This window comes from Telopea speciosissima, chromosome 2 (genome assembly GCF_018873765.1).
Source record: "Telopea speciosissima isolate NSW1024214 ecotype Mountain lineage chromosome 2, Tspe_v1, whole genome shotgun sequence".
NCBI classification, from domain to species: Eukaryota; Viridiplantae; Streptophyta; class Magnoliopsida; order Proteales; family Proteaceae; genus Telopea; species Telopea speciosissima.
This window is the reverse complement of record NC_057917.1, coordinates 60,625,478-60,641,429: the sequence shown is the minus strand read 5'-3', so window position 1 is coordinate 60,641,429 and position 15,952 is coordinate 60,625,478. Positions and strand designations below refer to the sequence as shown.

General features: G+C 37.9%; 1 protein-coding gene and 2 non-coding genes across 4 annotated transcripts; 2 read left to right on the top strand and 1 right to left on the bottom strand.

The window, feature by feature from the left end:
* Window positions 1-575: 575 nt before the first annotated feature.
* On the top strand, window positions 576-648 carry TRNAE-CUC. The gene has a single exon. It is a non-coding gene; the product is annotated as a tRNA-Glu (tRNA).
* A 4,139-nt stretch (window positions 649-4,787) lies between these two features.
* Window positions 4,788-4,860, top strand: TRNAE-CUC. Its single transcript has one exon. It is a non-coding gene; the product is annotated as a tRNA-Glu (tRNA).
* A 601-nt stretch (window positions 4,861-5,461) lies between these two features.
* On the bottom strand, window positions 5,462-15,434 carry LOC122649693 (DCN1-like protein 4). Of its 2 annotated transcripts, XR_006331319.1 has the most exons (10): window positions 15,254-15,434; window positions 12,940-13,024; window positions 8,995-9,069; window positions 8,872-8,908; window positions 8,224-8,307; window positions 8,041-8,101; window positions 7,839-7,945; window positions 7,663-7,708; window positions 7,219-7,284; window positions 5,751-5,822 (listed from the first exon to the last, which is right to left on the bottom strand). XR_006331319.1 is itself a non-coding variant. In XM_043842931.1 (9 exons), the coding sequence occupies exons 1-9, from the start codon at window positions 15,339-15,341 to the stop codon at window positions 5,727-5,729; spliced, it is 699 nt and encodes a 232-aa protein (XP_043698866.1). In that variant the 5' UTR covers window positions 15,342-15,434; the 3' UTR covers window positions 5,462-5,726. The 2 variants fall into 2 exon arrangements, 1 of the variants encoding a protein (XP_043698866.1); XM_043842931.1 differs by lacking the exon at window positions 7,663-7,708 and having other exon boundaries at window positions 5,462-5,822.
* Window positions 15,435-15,952: the final 518 nt, after the last annotated feature.

Below are 15,952 nucleotides of genomic sequence, written 5' to 3'. Positions count from 1 at the left end.
CTAACCTAATAGGAAATAAGTATCTTATCATCACTTGAGGGTTAAGGGTTGGTACCCTTTTCAGGAATCAAATCCACATCAAGGGCAGGTGGTCCTTTAGATTCTGGAGAAAAAAAAGCCAAAGCCAAAGCCAAAGCCATTGATGGAGGTATGTAGCCAGGACTCTAGTAATTATTAATCTAAAATGTTGACAAGAGAGAGAGGACATTAATTTGTGTGTACGTTCCAGCTAAATATTCTTCTCTTCCTCCTCTAATAATTCAATCAGACCTAACACCAAACTACCAATATTTGTGCATGCATGGTTCTTGATAATATTAGCACTTGTGAAGCTTTTGTTCTTCCTCCTTTATTTTTTTTTTTTGTCAAAGTCTGCAATTATTTTAAATTTTAAACGCGTCTTTGAACCGTGGAAAGGGGGGTTGGAGACTTGGAGGGGATTTGCCTAAAATGGATTAAATATGAGACCAAAATAGGGTTGTAGAATCGGCTGGAATCTGAAGATATAGTAGACAACGAGTAAAAGCTACTATACTTAATTTTATATAATATTAATGTGCATTATACAACACAATTCCGTTGTAGTCTAGTTGGTTAGGATACTCGGCTCTCACCCGAGAGACCCGGGTTCAAGTCCCGGCAACGGAATATCATGTTTTTTGGTTAACACTCATACACAATTTTTTAATGCCGAAACTACCCATACTTTCACATTCACCGAATCGGGCATAGTTAAATGTAAGGGTGTTAATTGTTAAACGGTTCGGTGCAAGGATTTTCAGGTGAACCAGTATCGAACCAGGTCTTAAATGGAATCGTTATCCCCTTCAATTCCCTGCCCCCTCCAATTCCTCAAATGGGGGCGAAAATGATCAATCTACCCCCTACCCGAAAACACTGCCCAAGATGGGGTCCACTCCCCCTATTGGAGGAATTGGAGATGCCCGTGAATTGGAGGTGATAATTATTTGTCTTAAATGGTTTAAGATACTTGGTTCCTAACATGGTTTTAGTGCACGGTATTGGAACAAGTATTGGCAACATGCAAAACCCATATGGTATCGGTCTGAATCAATTCTATCGGATTAAAACTACCCCTGAATTTTCTTTAAAAAATGAGTTTTTTAACCATTTTACCCTTTGTCCGTACCATGCTACCGATGTGGTATCGGCATGGTATCAGTATTGGTGACTAGCAAAATCGATACGGGTGATACGATACCGATACTTAAAACCATGGTTCCTAAACGGTTTACCTAATTTACACCAAATTTGATGCTAGTTGGATGTATTCATCAAGCTAGGGGTGTCAATCGGTCGGTCTCGGTCGGGCCTAGCCGGGCCTCACTAAGTTTATAGGTTGCATCGTGTCCGATCGTTTAGGCATTCAGACTTGCCTTGGGTGGGCATGGTACGGTTTCATTTCGGTCGATCGATGTTCGGTCTTTAATCGAGGCAGCCTTATTCGGGCTAAACGGGCCTAAATCGGGTCAAAAACGGACTAATGAGCCATTTAACTCTAAATGGTCTCTAAACGGTGTGGGCTTACTAATTGATATGCAACCAGAATTTTAAGTTCAAATCATCACACTGTTGAGTAGTCACTGTACACCTCAACTTAAAGTCAAATAAAACTTATCTCAACTAAAATAGCAGCAGAACACTGACTAGAAGTACATCTAACAAAGTTAGTAGAGGGAAAAATAATAGCAGCACAACATCGAATAGAAACATATCTAACAAAGTAAGTAGAAGGGAATAAAAAAAATAGTAGTACAACACTGAATAAAAGCACATCTAACAAAGTAAGATCTAAAAATTAAAATTAAGCCTCATCTCACCTACATTAAATGTATCTAACTAATAAATGTCAAAGACCAACAAAGAAACAAACAAAAAAAAAGGAAATTTGGAGGGAAGGGGAGGGGAAGTTTATAAGTTAAAGGGTCGGGCTGTAACAGGACGGTCTAGGTCGGGCTTGGAATCGATCGGTCCGATCGGGAGCCTGACGGGCTAGGACCCCACACCGGGACCTCCCGATTAGTAAACGTGTCTGGCTTAAGCCCAACACGTTTAGTAATCGGGCCAGGTCGAACCGGGCTTTAACCGGGCAGGCTCGATCGGGCCTAGAATTGACACCCCTACATCAAGCCACGTTGAGAAGGACTTGATTCTAATGCATAGAGAAGCCAAAATATTTACAGAAAAATTGAATACTATTATACTAATTTATTTGAATGAATCCAACCCAATTAGTTTATTATAAATTCTACATATACACTTCTACCAATCATTCAATCAATGTTTGACTTTCATTGTTTTTAAATTAAGCCGCATCCTATTGTTTTATTGTTTGAAGGCACTAATGGTTAATTATTTGCCATTATCTATTACTAATATTTGTTTCGGTTTAAATGGTTTTCTAAACGGTCAACAGTTTTAACCGTTTAATTAAACGGTCCCAATTGTAAAACAAAACTCGAACCATTTATTAAACGATTTAATGGTTTTGGTGTCAACGGCTCAGTTCGATTTCGGTTTGATTTTGACACCCTTAGTTAAATATAGTCATTTCACAATTCTTTAGTTCCTTTCTCTGTTTTGATGTTTTTCATCGCTGTCCCAACTCTCTAATATCAAAGTTGTGTTTGGTATGCATTCTAGGTCGATTTTGTATTCTCAGATAATAAAAATAGTTGTTTATAATTCATCCAACAAAAAAAAAAAAAGTAGTTTATTGCTATGTTTGGTATGCATTCTAGGTCAATTTCGCATTCTCAAACCGATAAAAACAACAATTTTTATCATTCGAGAATGCGAAATCGATGTATAATGTATTGGATAAATTACACATCATCCCTTGGTTTTCAAACGAAACTCAGATCACCCCCTGGTTTAGACTCCAATAGGGCAAATTAGTCCCTACCATTAGTTTTATGTAGGCCTGTAAACGGATCGGATTCGGCTTGGATACAGATAGGATGTAATCGGATTCGGATATTTCCTAGTCGAATACGGATACCTCTAAACGGATTCGGATGCGGATCGAATTCGGATTTTCGACCATCCGTTTACACCTCTACCTTATGTAACACGAACCTTCCTCCCCCTAGTGGGTACAATTCACTCTCAATCCATAGTTTTAGATCATGAGTCTCTTCTCCTCATATTCTAGAACCTGTTGAATCTTCAAAAACCCTCAAGATCGTTATTTACTTAATTTTTTAAAATTAAGTATTCGGATTCAAATTTTTATCGAAGTATTCAGATTTTTTTCCGGATATCTCTAATCGAATACGGATGCCCCTAAACATATATAGATGCGGATCGAATTCGGATTTTCGGTTATCCATTTACAGCCCTAGTTTTATGCTGTTAAGTGATGATGTCAGCCAGTTAAATAAATTTAAATCCCTAAACTACCCTAGACCAATGTTGAAGATGAAGGATGGGTAGTATTGTAAATTTAATTCTAAAGTTTTAGTACAAGGGTAAAATAGTCCTTTCACACTAATAACTAACAGCAGACTAACACCCATTACTATAGAGGGGGTGATTTGAGTTTCTTCAAAAATCAAGCGGGGATGTGTAATTTACCCAATATTTAATGATTAAAATAGATGTTTTTATCTTTCAACATTGCAAAATCAACCTAAAATGTATTCCAAAAATACATACCAAACACAGCCCAAGAATCAATTTTGTTCGTCCGTCACATGCTCATGGCAATCGTTTGCTGAGAAAATGAATGAACAAGTTGGCATCGGTTATTTCCACCTTGCCAATTCCTTTGGCTCATCTCTAACTTTTAATCCGTGGCTGTGTTTGGTTGATATTCATTGGCAACAATCACTAAGGGTTTTAAAACTGGAATTGGGGACGGAATCGGTATGTGGCAATTCCAATTTGATTGTAATCGGCCTCCAAAAAGGGGAAATTTCCAAGGTTTTGGAGTGTGAATCGATCGCATTCGATCGATCAAGGCTGATTCCAATACAAACCGGCTGATTCACCGATATATTCCCGATTCATAAAACCCTACAACCAAATAGGACTGTAAAATGACCTTTACAGCCATATTTATTGTCTTTAAAAACTAACTTTACTTTTATCTCTTATATTTTAGGGGATCCTACTTACTAATACCCAATGATCGTGTGATTGCTTAGCAATAGTCACGTATGACCACTTCAACTGAATATTTCTCAAGGATGGTTTGGATTTTTGTCATTTTCATAAAATTTTAGTCCAAAGATTTCATACACGTGTTCCCTCTCACATTGAGTTGAAAAAGTCATAAATCCTCCGCCTCCATTTAAAGCCTCGAAATTCTCATCCTCTCAATTGCATGGCTTGCATAGTCTTGTATGAAAACTATCACCATTTAAATAATAATAAAATCCTAGGCAGTGTTTACAATTTAGTCCAAGCTGATTTCGCATTCTTAGTAACTTTTAAGTGTTCTATTGTGTCACTTGACAAATTCCCATTATACTCAAATAAAAAAGAATGAAACAAAGATTTCCTAAAACCTTTGATTTTTTTAGACTTTTTCATTCAATAAACTTGGAGATTTTATGTTCAATTGATTTTTTTCCCTATAATTCTATTAACTAAAAGATGGGGGGGGAGGGATTTGCCTAAAATGAAGATTAAACGTGAGACCAGGGTGATTCAAAATACGGTTGTAGAATCGGCTGGAATCTGAAGAATTAGTGGGTTACGAATAAATGCTACTGCATTTAATTTTATATAATTTTAATTTTTTGTACAATATACAACATAAATCCGTTGTAGTCTAGTTGGTTAGGATACTCGGCTCTCACCCGAGAGACCCGGGTTCAAGTCCCGGCAACGGAAACTCTTTTTGGGTCAAGACAATGTAAGTAACAATGTGAAAAACACAATTTTCATATGCCGAAACCACCCATAGTTTCACACAAAATGCCAAAAGTTCACGGGCTTATAGTTATCTCTGTTTTCCCTCGCTGTCCCAACTCTCAAATATCAAGAATCAATCTCGTCCGTCCGTCACAGGCTAGCAGCAATCGTCGGCCTGGGGTCTGAATGAACTCGGCTTGGCATCTGTTTCCACCTTGCCATTCTTTGGCTCATCTCTTAACTTTTTAATCCGTGGCTATGTGTTTTGGTTGATATTCATTGGCAACTACTCAGCAACTCAGGGTTTTAAATTTGGGGATGAAATTCGTCGGTAGTGATTCCAGTGCAGATCAGATCGGAATTAGTCTAAGAACCCTAGAATTGATCCTCAGATACAAAAACAAAGAATTTCTAGAGCTTTGGGGTGTGAATCAATCACATCGAATCAGTCACAGATGATTCACCAATTCAATTCCGATTCTTAAAACTCTACAACCACTGGATGCTGTAGAGAAGGGACTTGGAGCAATTAGAGTTTAACAATAGGCAAAAGTGGCATTTAATGTATTTAACTATTTACAGCACCAGAAATGTGCAACTTTTGCGCTACAGGGCTTTGGCAAGAGTCCCGAGTGTATAAATTCATAAATTCAATATAATCTAGGAACAGTCCTGTACACAGATTGATCAGAGTGTAATAATTTAAAGATTTCACCAATATTTTCCCCTCAAGATGTTCAGTTGATGAGAACTTGGAAAACAAGAATGTTAGAACAGTTACCTTCTGTAACAAACAATTACTGTAATTTCAGGCAGAGAATAAACATTGCCAGAAAATACTAACGCTAGCTTTGCCTTGTTCTCATCCATTCAACAAAATTGTCCAAGATCAAGGGCCAAGCAAGATCAGGATCATAGTTGCTCAAGTCGGGGAAACTTATCTGTCAATGAAAAGAAAAGGAGGTCAAAGGCCAACTTGAATTGTAGTATCAAGTCATCACGAAGAAGACCCAAGAAAATTGAACATTACTCAATAATTTATTAAAGCTTTTAGTTTTCTATCCATCCAATATATACAGAGAGAGAGGGAGGGAGGGAGGGGGGGGGGGGGGGCGGAAGAAAACAATCCAGATGTTAATATGAGAGAATACTTGCAGCAGGACATTGTTTCGGAGGTTGGGACAATACATTCCCTTGTTGCATACAAGCACAGATTTTAGTACCTCCTACCATACAAGAACCACCAGATGAACCTCCTCCCATAATAAAAAAGTTAGCTTCATTTGAGTATCGTAAGGACAATCTATTAACCTCTTTTAGGACGTATTTATAGTCTATGATACCTAGATAACCTATTCACCTCTTTCTGGACTTATTTGTAATCTATGACACCTGGATAGTCATTTTACCAGTGTACCCATGTCAGACAGTACATGGGTATTGCAGCGGGTATGGTATATGGATCAGATCCACCAATCTCAACTCCTTTTTTATATTTTCCATTTCCTGGATTGGACACACAACAAACTTGTACCCAACATAACATATGAACTAGTACTGGTAAAGTTACAGAAGACCATTATAAGAAGTCATAACATGAATGTAGGCAAAGACAATTGCATCCATGCTGTTTAAACCTTATCTACTTCAGATTTTTAATATAACATTTCCCCTCTTATTTAGTTCTTCATGTTATTATGCTGCAAGTTCACAACTTCATAATTTGGTTATTATTGGATTTCAATAATAAATGCATCTAGCTAATTAGATCCAGATTGCTATCTTGCTTACACAAAGATTTATATGTTACTGTCACATGCTCTCATGTATGATGTGCTATCTACAGGAGTACTTGTACCAAATTGGAAGGTCAAATACCTAGGTTCACCTTTCCTAGGATATGGTGGTCAGACTGATCCAACTCTTAAGAAACAGATGAATACTGCTATTAACGAACCATAACTCCCCCCCAACTATTGACGAACCATAAGTCCATAACCTGTCCCCTTATTCGTGGGTTATCCATACCGCTAGCTCAGAGAACCCACTCCCTTCTCTATATTTGTTCAAAAGAAACAGATGAATACTGCCAATTGGAGAGCCTGCATCAGTGCCATGCTTATAGCAGAATCAGCAAGAGCATCTTATTGCAGTCCATCCAAATAAATTTTTTTCCTCATTCATCTTGGTACTAAGATAAATAATAAAAATGATCAATTTACAAAATCTGTTTTCAATAAGTAAAACAGGACAGTAGGTTTGATGCCTAGAGTGCATCCCAATTTCCATAAACTAAAAGAACCAAAAGATGAAGGAATTGAAAAAGGTTTCATGTACCTCGTTGCAAAACCGGAGAAACCCCATCCACTGGTCCATGTTAATAACCTTGTAATCATTCTGGATCTACAAAATTAGACATGGAACTAGTTAATTAAACAACGCTTGACAATGCAAATCAGTTAATTGTACAAGTATTTGAAATAGGATATTTAGCATCTGTTAGAGTACATGAATCTCCGTTGTAGATCCATGGGTATTTATGGACTTCCATACTGTGGGGTTTGGTTACGTAGTTTAGATTAGGTTCTTCTAAATTTCCTATTGTTGTTTATGTTTTAGGCTTAGCCAGGTAAGTTTCCTATTCCTACTGTAATTCTATTTCACTTTATATATAAAGGTTCAGGGGCTGGGACGATAGAACATTATATATATATATATACTGGTTCTCCAAGGTGCTGATATTGTTATAGCACCACATACTGAAAGAATGGGAAAACATACGGAAGAAGATGCTAAGTCACCCAAGATCAGGAATTTCCAACGGGACCTAATCTCTCCATAAGTGTATAATGTATACATGAAGAAATTTGCATAATATTTACAAGCAGGCTAGAGGATTCAAGACTTAACCAGCATCATAATTTCAGAAGCAATGTAAGATAAAGCTGGACAATCACCTTGAAATACTCAATAAGCAAATCAACCTGAGCATGGAACTGGGATCCTAAAACAAGATCCAGCAATTCGCAAATGCTATCAATGTCAATGCTCTTTTGCTTCTCCTCTAAAGACAAAAACACAATAGGTCAGCATAATAGTGGGAAAGGCAAAATTGTGCTTGCCTAGGAGTATGCCCAATTCAAATTCCCAAAGACTTACCGGTTAGGCAGTATTGAAATGCATAGGAATAGAAGTCCACAAAATTCGGTGGCCTTCTGACCTTTTACGAACATAAGAAAAGGATCAGCACTGTTATAACAATCCTTTGCTCATTAGGGAGCATCCCATATTAGTGATAAAACTCATCAAACTCAATTAGATTTTCCACAAGGAATAGAATACCTCTTTCTCTAGCTCGGGGAGCGCCTTCTTCAATTTGTTGATAGTGTCAGCTCGTAGTGCTTTGAGGCCTCTTCTCCACTCATCCTGTTAAAAAATGGAATTGCAATATCAAGTCAAACAATGAAAAAATGGAGAAGGATATTTCCACCAGTCCGCCCTTAAGATTCATCAACAGCATTCCATAAATGAGGAAGCAATATAAAGAATGGGACCCCCCCCCCTACAGATTCATCAACACCATTCCAGTTCATGAGGAACAAATATAAAGGATGGGACCCACCAGGAGTACACCTCAGGTGAGTCTGATTGGATTAACTATTGACCCAAGCACGGTTTTAGGCATCGATATCGGATCAGCCGTATCGGTTGTGACCGATGCCGACACCTGACTGATATGGATCGGCCGATATGGTACGAACATCCACTTTTCTGTTGACAAAACATGTTGAACTGCTACACTGTAGGCTGAGAGTACCATTTGCTAGAAGAAAAACTATCCCTAGGATGTGTCCAACGGAGATTAATTAGGAACTGTGATGCCAATTACTTGGCAAACAGAGAGTGGAAAAACATTACATTCAAAATTCTAAAAGGCAATAACAAGCCTTTCAATAGAGGCAATGTACATGGGGGAATGAAGTGCCATACCAGGGTAAAATATCCTTGCTTCTCAGCTTTCATTTTCCTGGTAGATGCAGTCTATTAGTTTTGAAGCAGGAAATTGATACACAAGTGAGCAACTGGGTCACATGTCAACAACGAATAACTTACCAAGCAAGCATCAGTGTCCTGACATCAGTATGATCCACTTCCAGATCTGAACAAAGTGCCTCAATTCCTTCTGGGCTGCTCAGGCAAATACGAGTGTAAGATATATTTCAGTCCCAAAAGATAAATACATGCTCATTACATTGTAGCTTAGTTATTTTCTTTTGGGTGGACATTTCGGTACGATCAATGAAATAAAATTTTGGATAACTAGGTCATTTCATTCAGATATTTTGGTCATACTTGGTGAAAATTTACAAATATCACAAAAATAAGGGAAAAGTCTGGACACGCTATCAGGGTGCCCAGGCAGTGTCTGTCTCTCTTCCACCCCCTTGGAAATGATCACCCTGCCCCTCCCCCCATGCCACCCGCCCATTGTTCCAAGCTGCCAGCGTGCCTGAAGCAGGCGGCATGCCAACCCTTCACCCTAAAAATATTATGTATGTACGTACTATGTATATTGTAAATTATAATGAAATATGTATCCACAATTAGTTTTTATACATGAGACTACATCTGGCATTCTGGCCTCTTTTTTTTTTTTTTTTGGGGGGGGGGGGGGAGGAGGGGGCAGCTAAGATAATTGACTACATCTGGCATACAAATTAATGTAAATATATCATATGGAGGAGTTTCTGCTCAAATCCCTACATAAAACTAACCTTTTAATTTTATTATATTTTGAATATGGCACAAGAATATCTCATGACCCACATTGTTTTGGTTTAGAGACTGAAATCAAAAAAATTCTGAATAGAAATGAAATTAATAACTAAGAATTGTAGCTAAATTGGCATCTATGAATCAAGGATACCACCAAAAATTTTAAGGAAGCACCATATAATAGGGGATAAATGAGGGACTACCTTAGGAGACCATCTAGTGAGTTTTGGAAAAAAGCAGTCTCAAGTGGATCCATTGACTAAGGTTATGTAAGATTGAGCTGTAATAAAGTTATTTGTAACTTGCCTTTCAGTGGCCATTTTGGTTTGGTTCTAAAATGAAAATTCTCGACAATTGGTTGTTGATGAAATTTTTTATGAATTTCTGATTTAAGCTGCATAAAATATTATAATATGGATATAGATAACTCTATTCAGGTAGAAACCCCTGAAATGGGCTACAAATGGATTTGATAAAGCTTAGAGGGCTCTCCTTTTGGCCCATCTAAAACCAACAGATTTAACTCAAAGCAAAAAGATTCCTAATACAAATCTTATCATTTCAGCTGAAATAGATGGACCACACAAAATACTAAAAACAAAAAATTTTAGTGAAACAGGTGCTTGGTTTTGGCAACCAAAATGAAATATTTCACGACTTTCGGCTGAAACAAAATTAATAAAACTAGGTTATTATGTTCAACAATAACTAGGAGACTATAAGTGACTTTATAAGTAGTTTTACACCAAGGATTGGCACTAAAGCTGTATCTCTTTGTATTGGTTATGAATGAGTCAACAAGGCACATAGAAGAAGTCCCATGATCTATAATGCTTGCGTAAAAGGTGGTATTTATTGATGAGGCTAGGGAAGGAGAAAAAAAAATCTACTCAAAACTATAGAAGGATATCCGGAATCAAAACGGCTTCAGAATAGCCAACAGTACAAGCAAGGGAGCAGTTAAGAAAGAAAAACAGGAGATGCCCTAGAACAACTATTTTCATCACCTTTGTTCAGTCATACATAAGGAGGCAGAGATTGAAGAAAATGTCACCATAGAATTAAAGCAGGATAGATCAAGTGGAAAGTGCTTTCTAACTTCTACATCATGAAGCAAAGGCAGAGCAAAGAAAGCTTTTCATTTCAAAGCTTCTAAATTTCTCATAGACCTAAAAGATGGAGACAATTGCAATTACATCTGCAGCAAACAAACTTTTTCTTTTTCTTTTAGAGGACGGGCCTCAACGCAATGGTAAGGTTGCTCTATTGCAACCCAGTGGTCGAGGGTTTGAATCAGGAAAGAGCTTCTCCGTGAAGTAGGAGTAAGGCTGCGTACATATGCCCCTCCCCAGACCCTGCAGTAGTGCGGACCTCGTGCACTTGGTACGCCCTTTTTTATTTCTTAAATTTTTTGGTGCCTAGGCGTCCTATGATATTTAACAATAACAATATTAACAAAGTGAGACTCGAAGAATGTATCATGTCACAATGTTTTTAGAACCAAATCAAACGTTGGATCATTCTAGCTTGGTAATCAGCAGTTCTGAAGTCTGATTGTATGGTCTAAAAAGTAAAATTGTTAAAAGTGCAGATGGTAGTAATATGTCAGATACAAGTTAGTCCTATACCATTATGCAGAGTGGTCGGGGTCCGGAATCTTTCCTAAATGACTCGTATCCAATTCTTACAGTTGCATCATGCATGTATCCTAACAATTATTGTAGATGAAATATATGTCCAGTTTGAATGATCTAAAAAATCCAGCTATTTGGACTGAATGGTCAGCCAACCAGTCAACAGTTTTCAGCTGAAACCAATCCTGAAGGGTTGGAATGTCTGTTGGGACCTGGCAGTTGGAGGTTCAACCATGGGTCTGACAACCTGGTTAAACAATCTGTGAAAACAATGACACATGAATCGATGAATACGGGAGTCTAAATTTTCACACAAATATGACTCCGTAGTTTTTGGTATTTAAGCCTTCCATTTATCTGCAACTTCTGGAACGGATGGGGCTTGTGATCAGAGTGGCCTATTCGTAAAGCGTCTCCTTCCTGAGCAAATAGTGCCTCCAGTGTTTCACAGCCAGCACTATCGTGTAGAGATGATAGTGTTAGTGTTCCGGGAGTGACGAAGGGAATAGGGCCAGTTTCCGAAAAATGTCGCTTGGTGAGACACAAACGAAGAAGGTGTTCATGTCTCCAACAATGGAGAAGGACGGGGAAAGGAAAAGAACCGTATAGAACTATTCCATTTTTCCAAGTGTAACTATGAATTTATTAGTGCTTAAATGCAAAAATGAAGCAATAAAACTAAGAAACATTGTAGATTCATAGTTTCAAAGGGCGGCATAAATGTCACACATACTTTCAAACTTCTAAAAAGCCTAGCAAAGAAGGATCATTCAACCTTTAAAGAGTTTTATCCCTATTTTCTTTTTGGATCACTACCCAGATTATTCCCTCCATTCCTTTAAGACTGTCCAATTTGGGCTCCAAAAAATTAATACATTTTGTATTTAGTGTACTCGAAGAGAAGTTGCACAGGACTATTGTTCGACCGGCTATGATGTATGGGGCAGAATGTTGGGCAGTTAAGAAGTGTCATTTTGAGAAGCTTTGTGTCGTAGAGATGAGGATGTTAAGATGGATGTGTGGAAAAACAAGGAAGGATAGAATAAGGAATGATTGTATCAGAACTGACTTGGGAGTTGCTCCGAGAGAGTTGTCTGAGGTGGTTTGGTCATGTTCAACGGAGGCCTAGGGATGCCCCAGTAAGGAGGAGTGATATGATTCTAATTGATGAAGCTAAAAGAGCGAGGGGCAGGCCTAAAATGACCATAGAAGTTGCGAGAAAGGACATGCATAGTCTAGGTCTTGTGCCATGTATGACTTCGGAAAGAGCCTATTGGAGGGCAAGGATCCATGTAGCAGACCCTATTTAGCTGAGTTTCTCCTAACTTGCTAGGATGTGCCTCTTTCCTCTTTCACTTTTCTTATATTTTCCTTTGTTCATTTGTCATTTTTCATTTTTTTTTTTTCACTTCCCATCTCATTTCCCATTCTTCTCTTTCACTTTGCAGTTTCTAACTACTTTGTTTGATTGGATCCATGTAGCCGACCTCATTAAGTTGCGATAAGGCTTAGTTTGTTATTGTTGTTGTTGTTGTTGCACTCAAAGTGAAGTTGCACAAGTGCTTCTCCATATAGTAATGAAAAGTTTCTAGTTGACTGGGGAAAAAACCATTCATAGAAGGCATTTACTTGAATGAGACAAACTTACTCAATCATGCTAGACGACGTATTCATGTATGAATTAAATAGCTGCTCAATCCGCTCCAGCTCCTTAACAATGGCTTTACTAGAGGCTGAACATCATGTCAATTGATCAGAACCATCGATGTGATGTAATGACAAGGTTACAAATCTAAAACAGCTCAGTCAAGTAAACAAAGAATAAATAAATAATCTGCAGAAAAAAATGAAGATTAAACACTATAAGACACTAAAGAGAAGGCATTAGTAGAAAGCAAAGTTAGAAGAAATCCCTCAATTGAAATTTGGCTCCAAAAAAATGATTTTACACTTCAAGAGCTCCAGTTTCACCATAAACAAGGTAAGATATGAAACAGAACTGTTGGTGTTGGACATAGTAGAACTTTAATTTAACAGTAACAAACCCAATTTAAGACTAGTGTACATGGAGTGGCATGAATTAAGGAGGAACTGCCTCTTCTTTTTTTTTTTGCCGGGGGGGGGGGGGGGTGGTGGTGGAGGAGTTGTAGAGGTGATTCTGTTGTCAAACCATAGAAACTCATCGTAGCGCCTGAAAACTGTTATGGGAACCAAGGAATTGACACATGTCTAAGTTTATGGAAAATTTTCATACAGAAGAAAAAAGACCCAAGGATATTTCAGTGCCAATTACTTCTAAAAATGTCACAGTTCATCCCCTAGAATCCTTGAGAGTAAAGAACCAAAGAAAATCAAACTCTGTAATTGAACAATAATATGGCCTTTCTGCCAATATTTGCCCCCAAAGATAAAGTAGTTCATCTCCTTCCAGCTATAGCAACTAATAATAGCAATGGGTCAGAGATTTGGACTCTGTGTTAACATCACAGATCAATTTTCACAGCTGAAGGAGGGCATCAAAAACTCCACGTGTTTGATTTTATGTCAGGCATTAATTAATGAGACCTCATAGAAGCCTCCTTACCTTCCTGAACACTAACAACTCACTCATGAAATTTTCTGTCACAGAATTTCAAAGTACAAGAGGGCGGGCCTTGATGCAACGATAAGGTTGCTCGGGTTCGAGTCTGGAAACAGCCTCTCTGCGAAAGCAGGGGTAAGGCTGCATACATTATGACCTTCCCCAGGCCTCACAATGGCGGGAGCCTCGTGCACTGGGTACGTCCTTTTTTTTAGAATTTCAAAGTACAATGATCGGAATACCAAGCCCAACAAAGGATGTACTCGAAAGGGATAAATAACCATGACAATCATGTAAATAAACCTTTTAGTCTATGCTAAAAGCAAAAGAAAATGTACTAACTAGTAAGCTATATATTTTAGTGGCATGATATATTTGTCAATATTTTTATGGCTTGAAGATGCTGAGTCCTTCCCCTGGCTGGGAACCTGCAATTCTACATTAAAATTTGTTCAGGAGAAAATCACCATCGAGGACAGAATCTGTAAACAAAATCCCATCAAATAAAGCCTCTTCTAAATGCTAGTTTTGAAATGGTTTTTGGAAAGTCACGAGTGAGAAAGCTTTTCCAAAAACAGGATGCAAAAGGTTACATAATTCTGTATGGTTGCAAACTAGATTAGAACTGGATATATGAAGGCTCTTACAACCTCCTGGAATCATAATAAGTTCAATCTTTTCTCTTTTTAATTTTAATTTTATTTCCCTGGTTCTCCAGTTTTAATTTCAACTGCACCAGAGGGAAAAATACTAAAGGGCAATCCAGCATCAGTTCAACTAGTTAAAAATATCCGCTAAAACACAATCAACCAATTAGATAGCTTCTTTTTTTCTTTTTTGACATCTGATGGCATCTCAGGCACTGTGTTGACTGATGAAGTAGAACTCTTCAGCATAATCTGTGAATCAGAACTGTTGCTTTTTCCCTTATTTATTTATTTTTGGCGGGAGTTGTGGGCCAAGAAGGAACAAAAAAAACCCAATATCCATAAAAACCGAAACAAAAACCAAAAAAAATCCATCAACTCAATATTCGAGTCTCCAACTGCCCATATCTTATCTTTTCCTTTGCGTATGGAATCCTCATCCTCGTCAATTGCGAAACCTAAAAGAAACCATCTCCAATTTTCAAAAAATAAGCAAGGTCATAACTCATAACTCGTATTGAGAGTTGAGACTTAACCCCTCCAAGATCAAACAAGATTCATTTTTGAAATTAACCATTCTGTGCCAAAGCAAGCTCGTTACAGGCAATTAATTGATCGCAACAACAAAAGCAAGAGAAATATGCAAACCGACGAAAATTACATAGAATTGGCAAACTTGGTATGCATTAATCGAATCTGTATGATTAGAAGTAGAAGAAGAAAAAGAGAAATACCGGAGCGAAAGAGATCAACGTGTGAAGAATTCATGGCGGAGGAGGAGTTCTGCGACCCAGTTTTCCTGGTTGACGAGCGACGCATCATGGCTTATGATAATTCGAATATCTAAATTTATTATTTATAGAAAAATAAAAAGTTTTAAGAAATCCTCGAGCGAGCGAGAGGCGATGCTTCGTCGTCAAATAAGGATTTGAGCTTTCGTTTTCAGATTGAAAGAAAAGGGAAGCTAAAGGGAAACCAATGCTCTCTCTGCGTTTGCTTTTAAAGTTCTGAGAACGAGAGAGAGAGAGAGGAGAGATAGGTGGGAGGGGGGGGTGTTTTGCTTGCTTCTTTATTATTCTTTCTTTCACTGAAGTCCGTCGACGTTCGCCGAGAAGGAAGAGGAAACGTGAGAACGAACTAATCCAGAATTCCAAATTGGCTCGTATTGGTCTGGAACTCTGGATCGGATAGATTTTATCAAAGAGATGTGAACGGATCGAATTCGGTCAGATAGTGGCATTATTATATTTATATCCGTTTATATTCGGACGGATTCGGATAATATTCAATCGATTTTTAGACGGATTTAGATAGTTTCTGGATAATGACTTTTTAAATACGGATTCTCCTAAATGGATATGAATATGGATCGAATACGAATTTTTGACTATCCGTTGACATCTTTATCGTTTGGGTAAATTACATATGCCTCC

Coding starts and splice junctions, on each gene's coding strand:
- LOC122649693 (XM_043842931.1), bottom strand. CDS start 15,341: ATGATGCGTCGCTCGTCAACCAGGAAAACTGGGTCGCAGAACTCCTCC. Junction 13,025..15,253: donor CGTTGATCTCTTTCGCTCCG/GTATTTCTCTTT, acceptor CATGATGTTCAG/CCTCTAGTAAAGCCATTGTT. Junction 8,909..8,994: donor AGGACACTGATGCTTGCTTG/GTAAGTTATTCG, acceptor TGCATCTACCAG/GAAAATGAAAGCTGAGAAGC.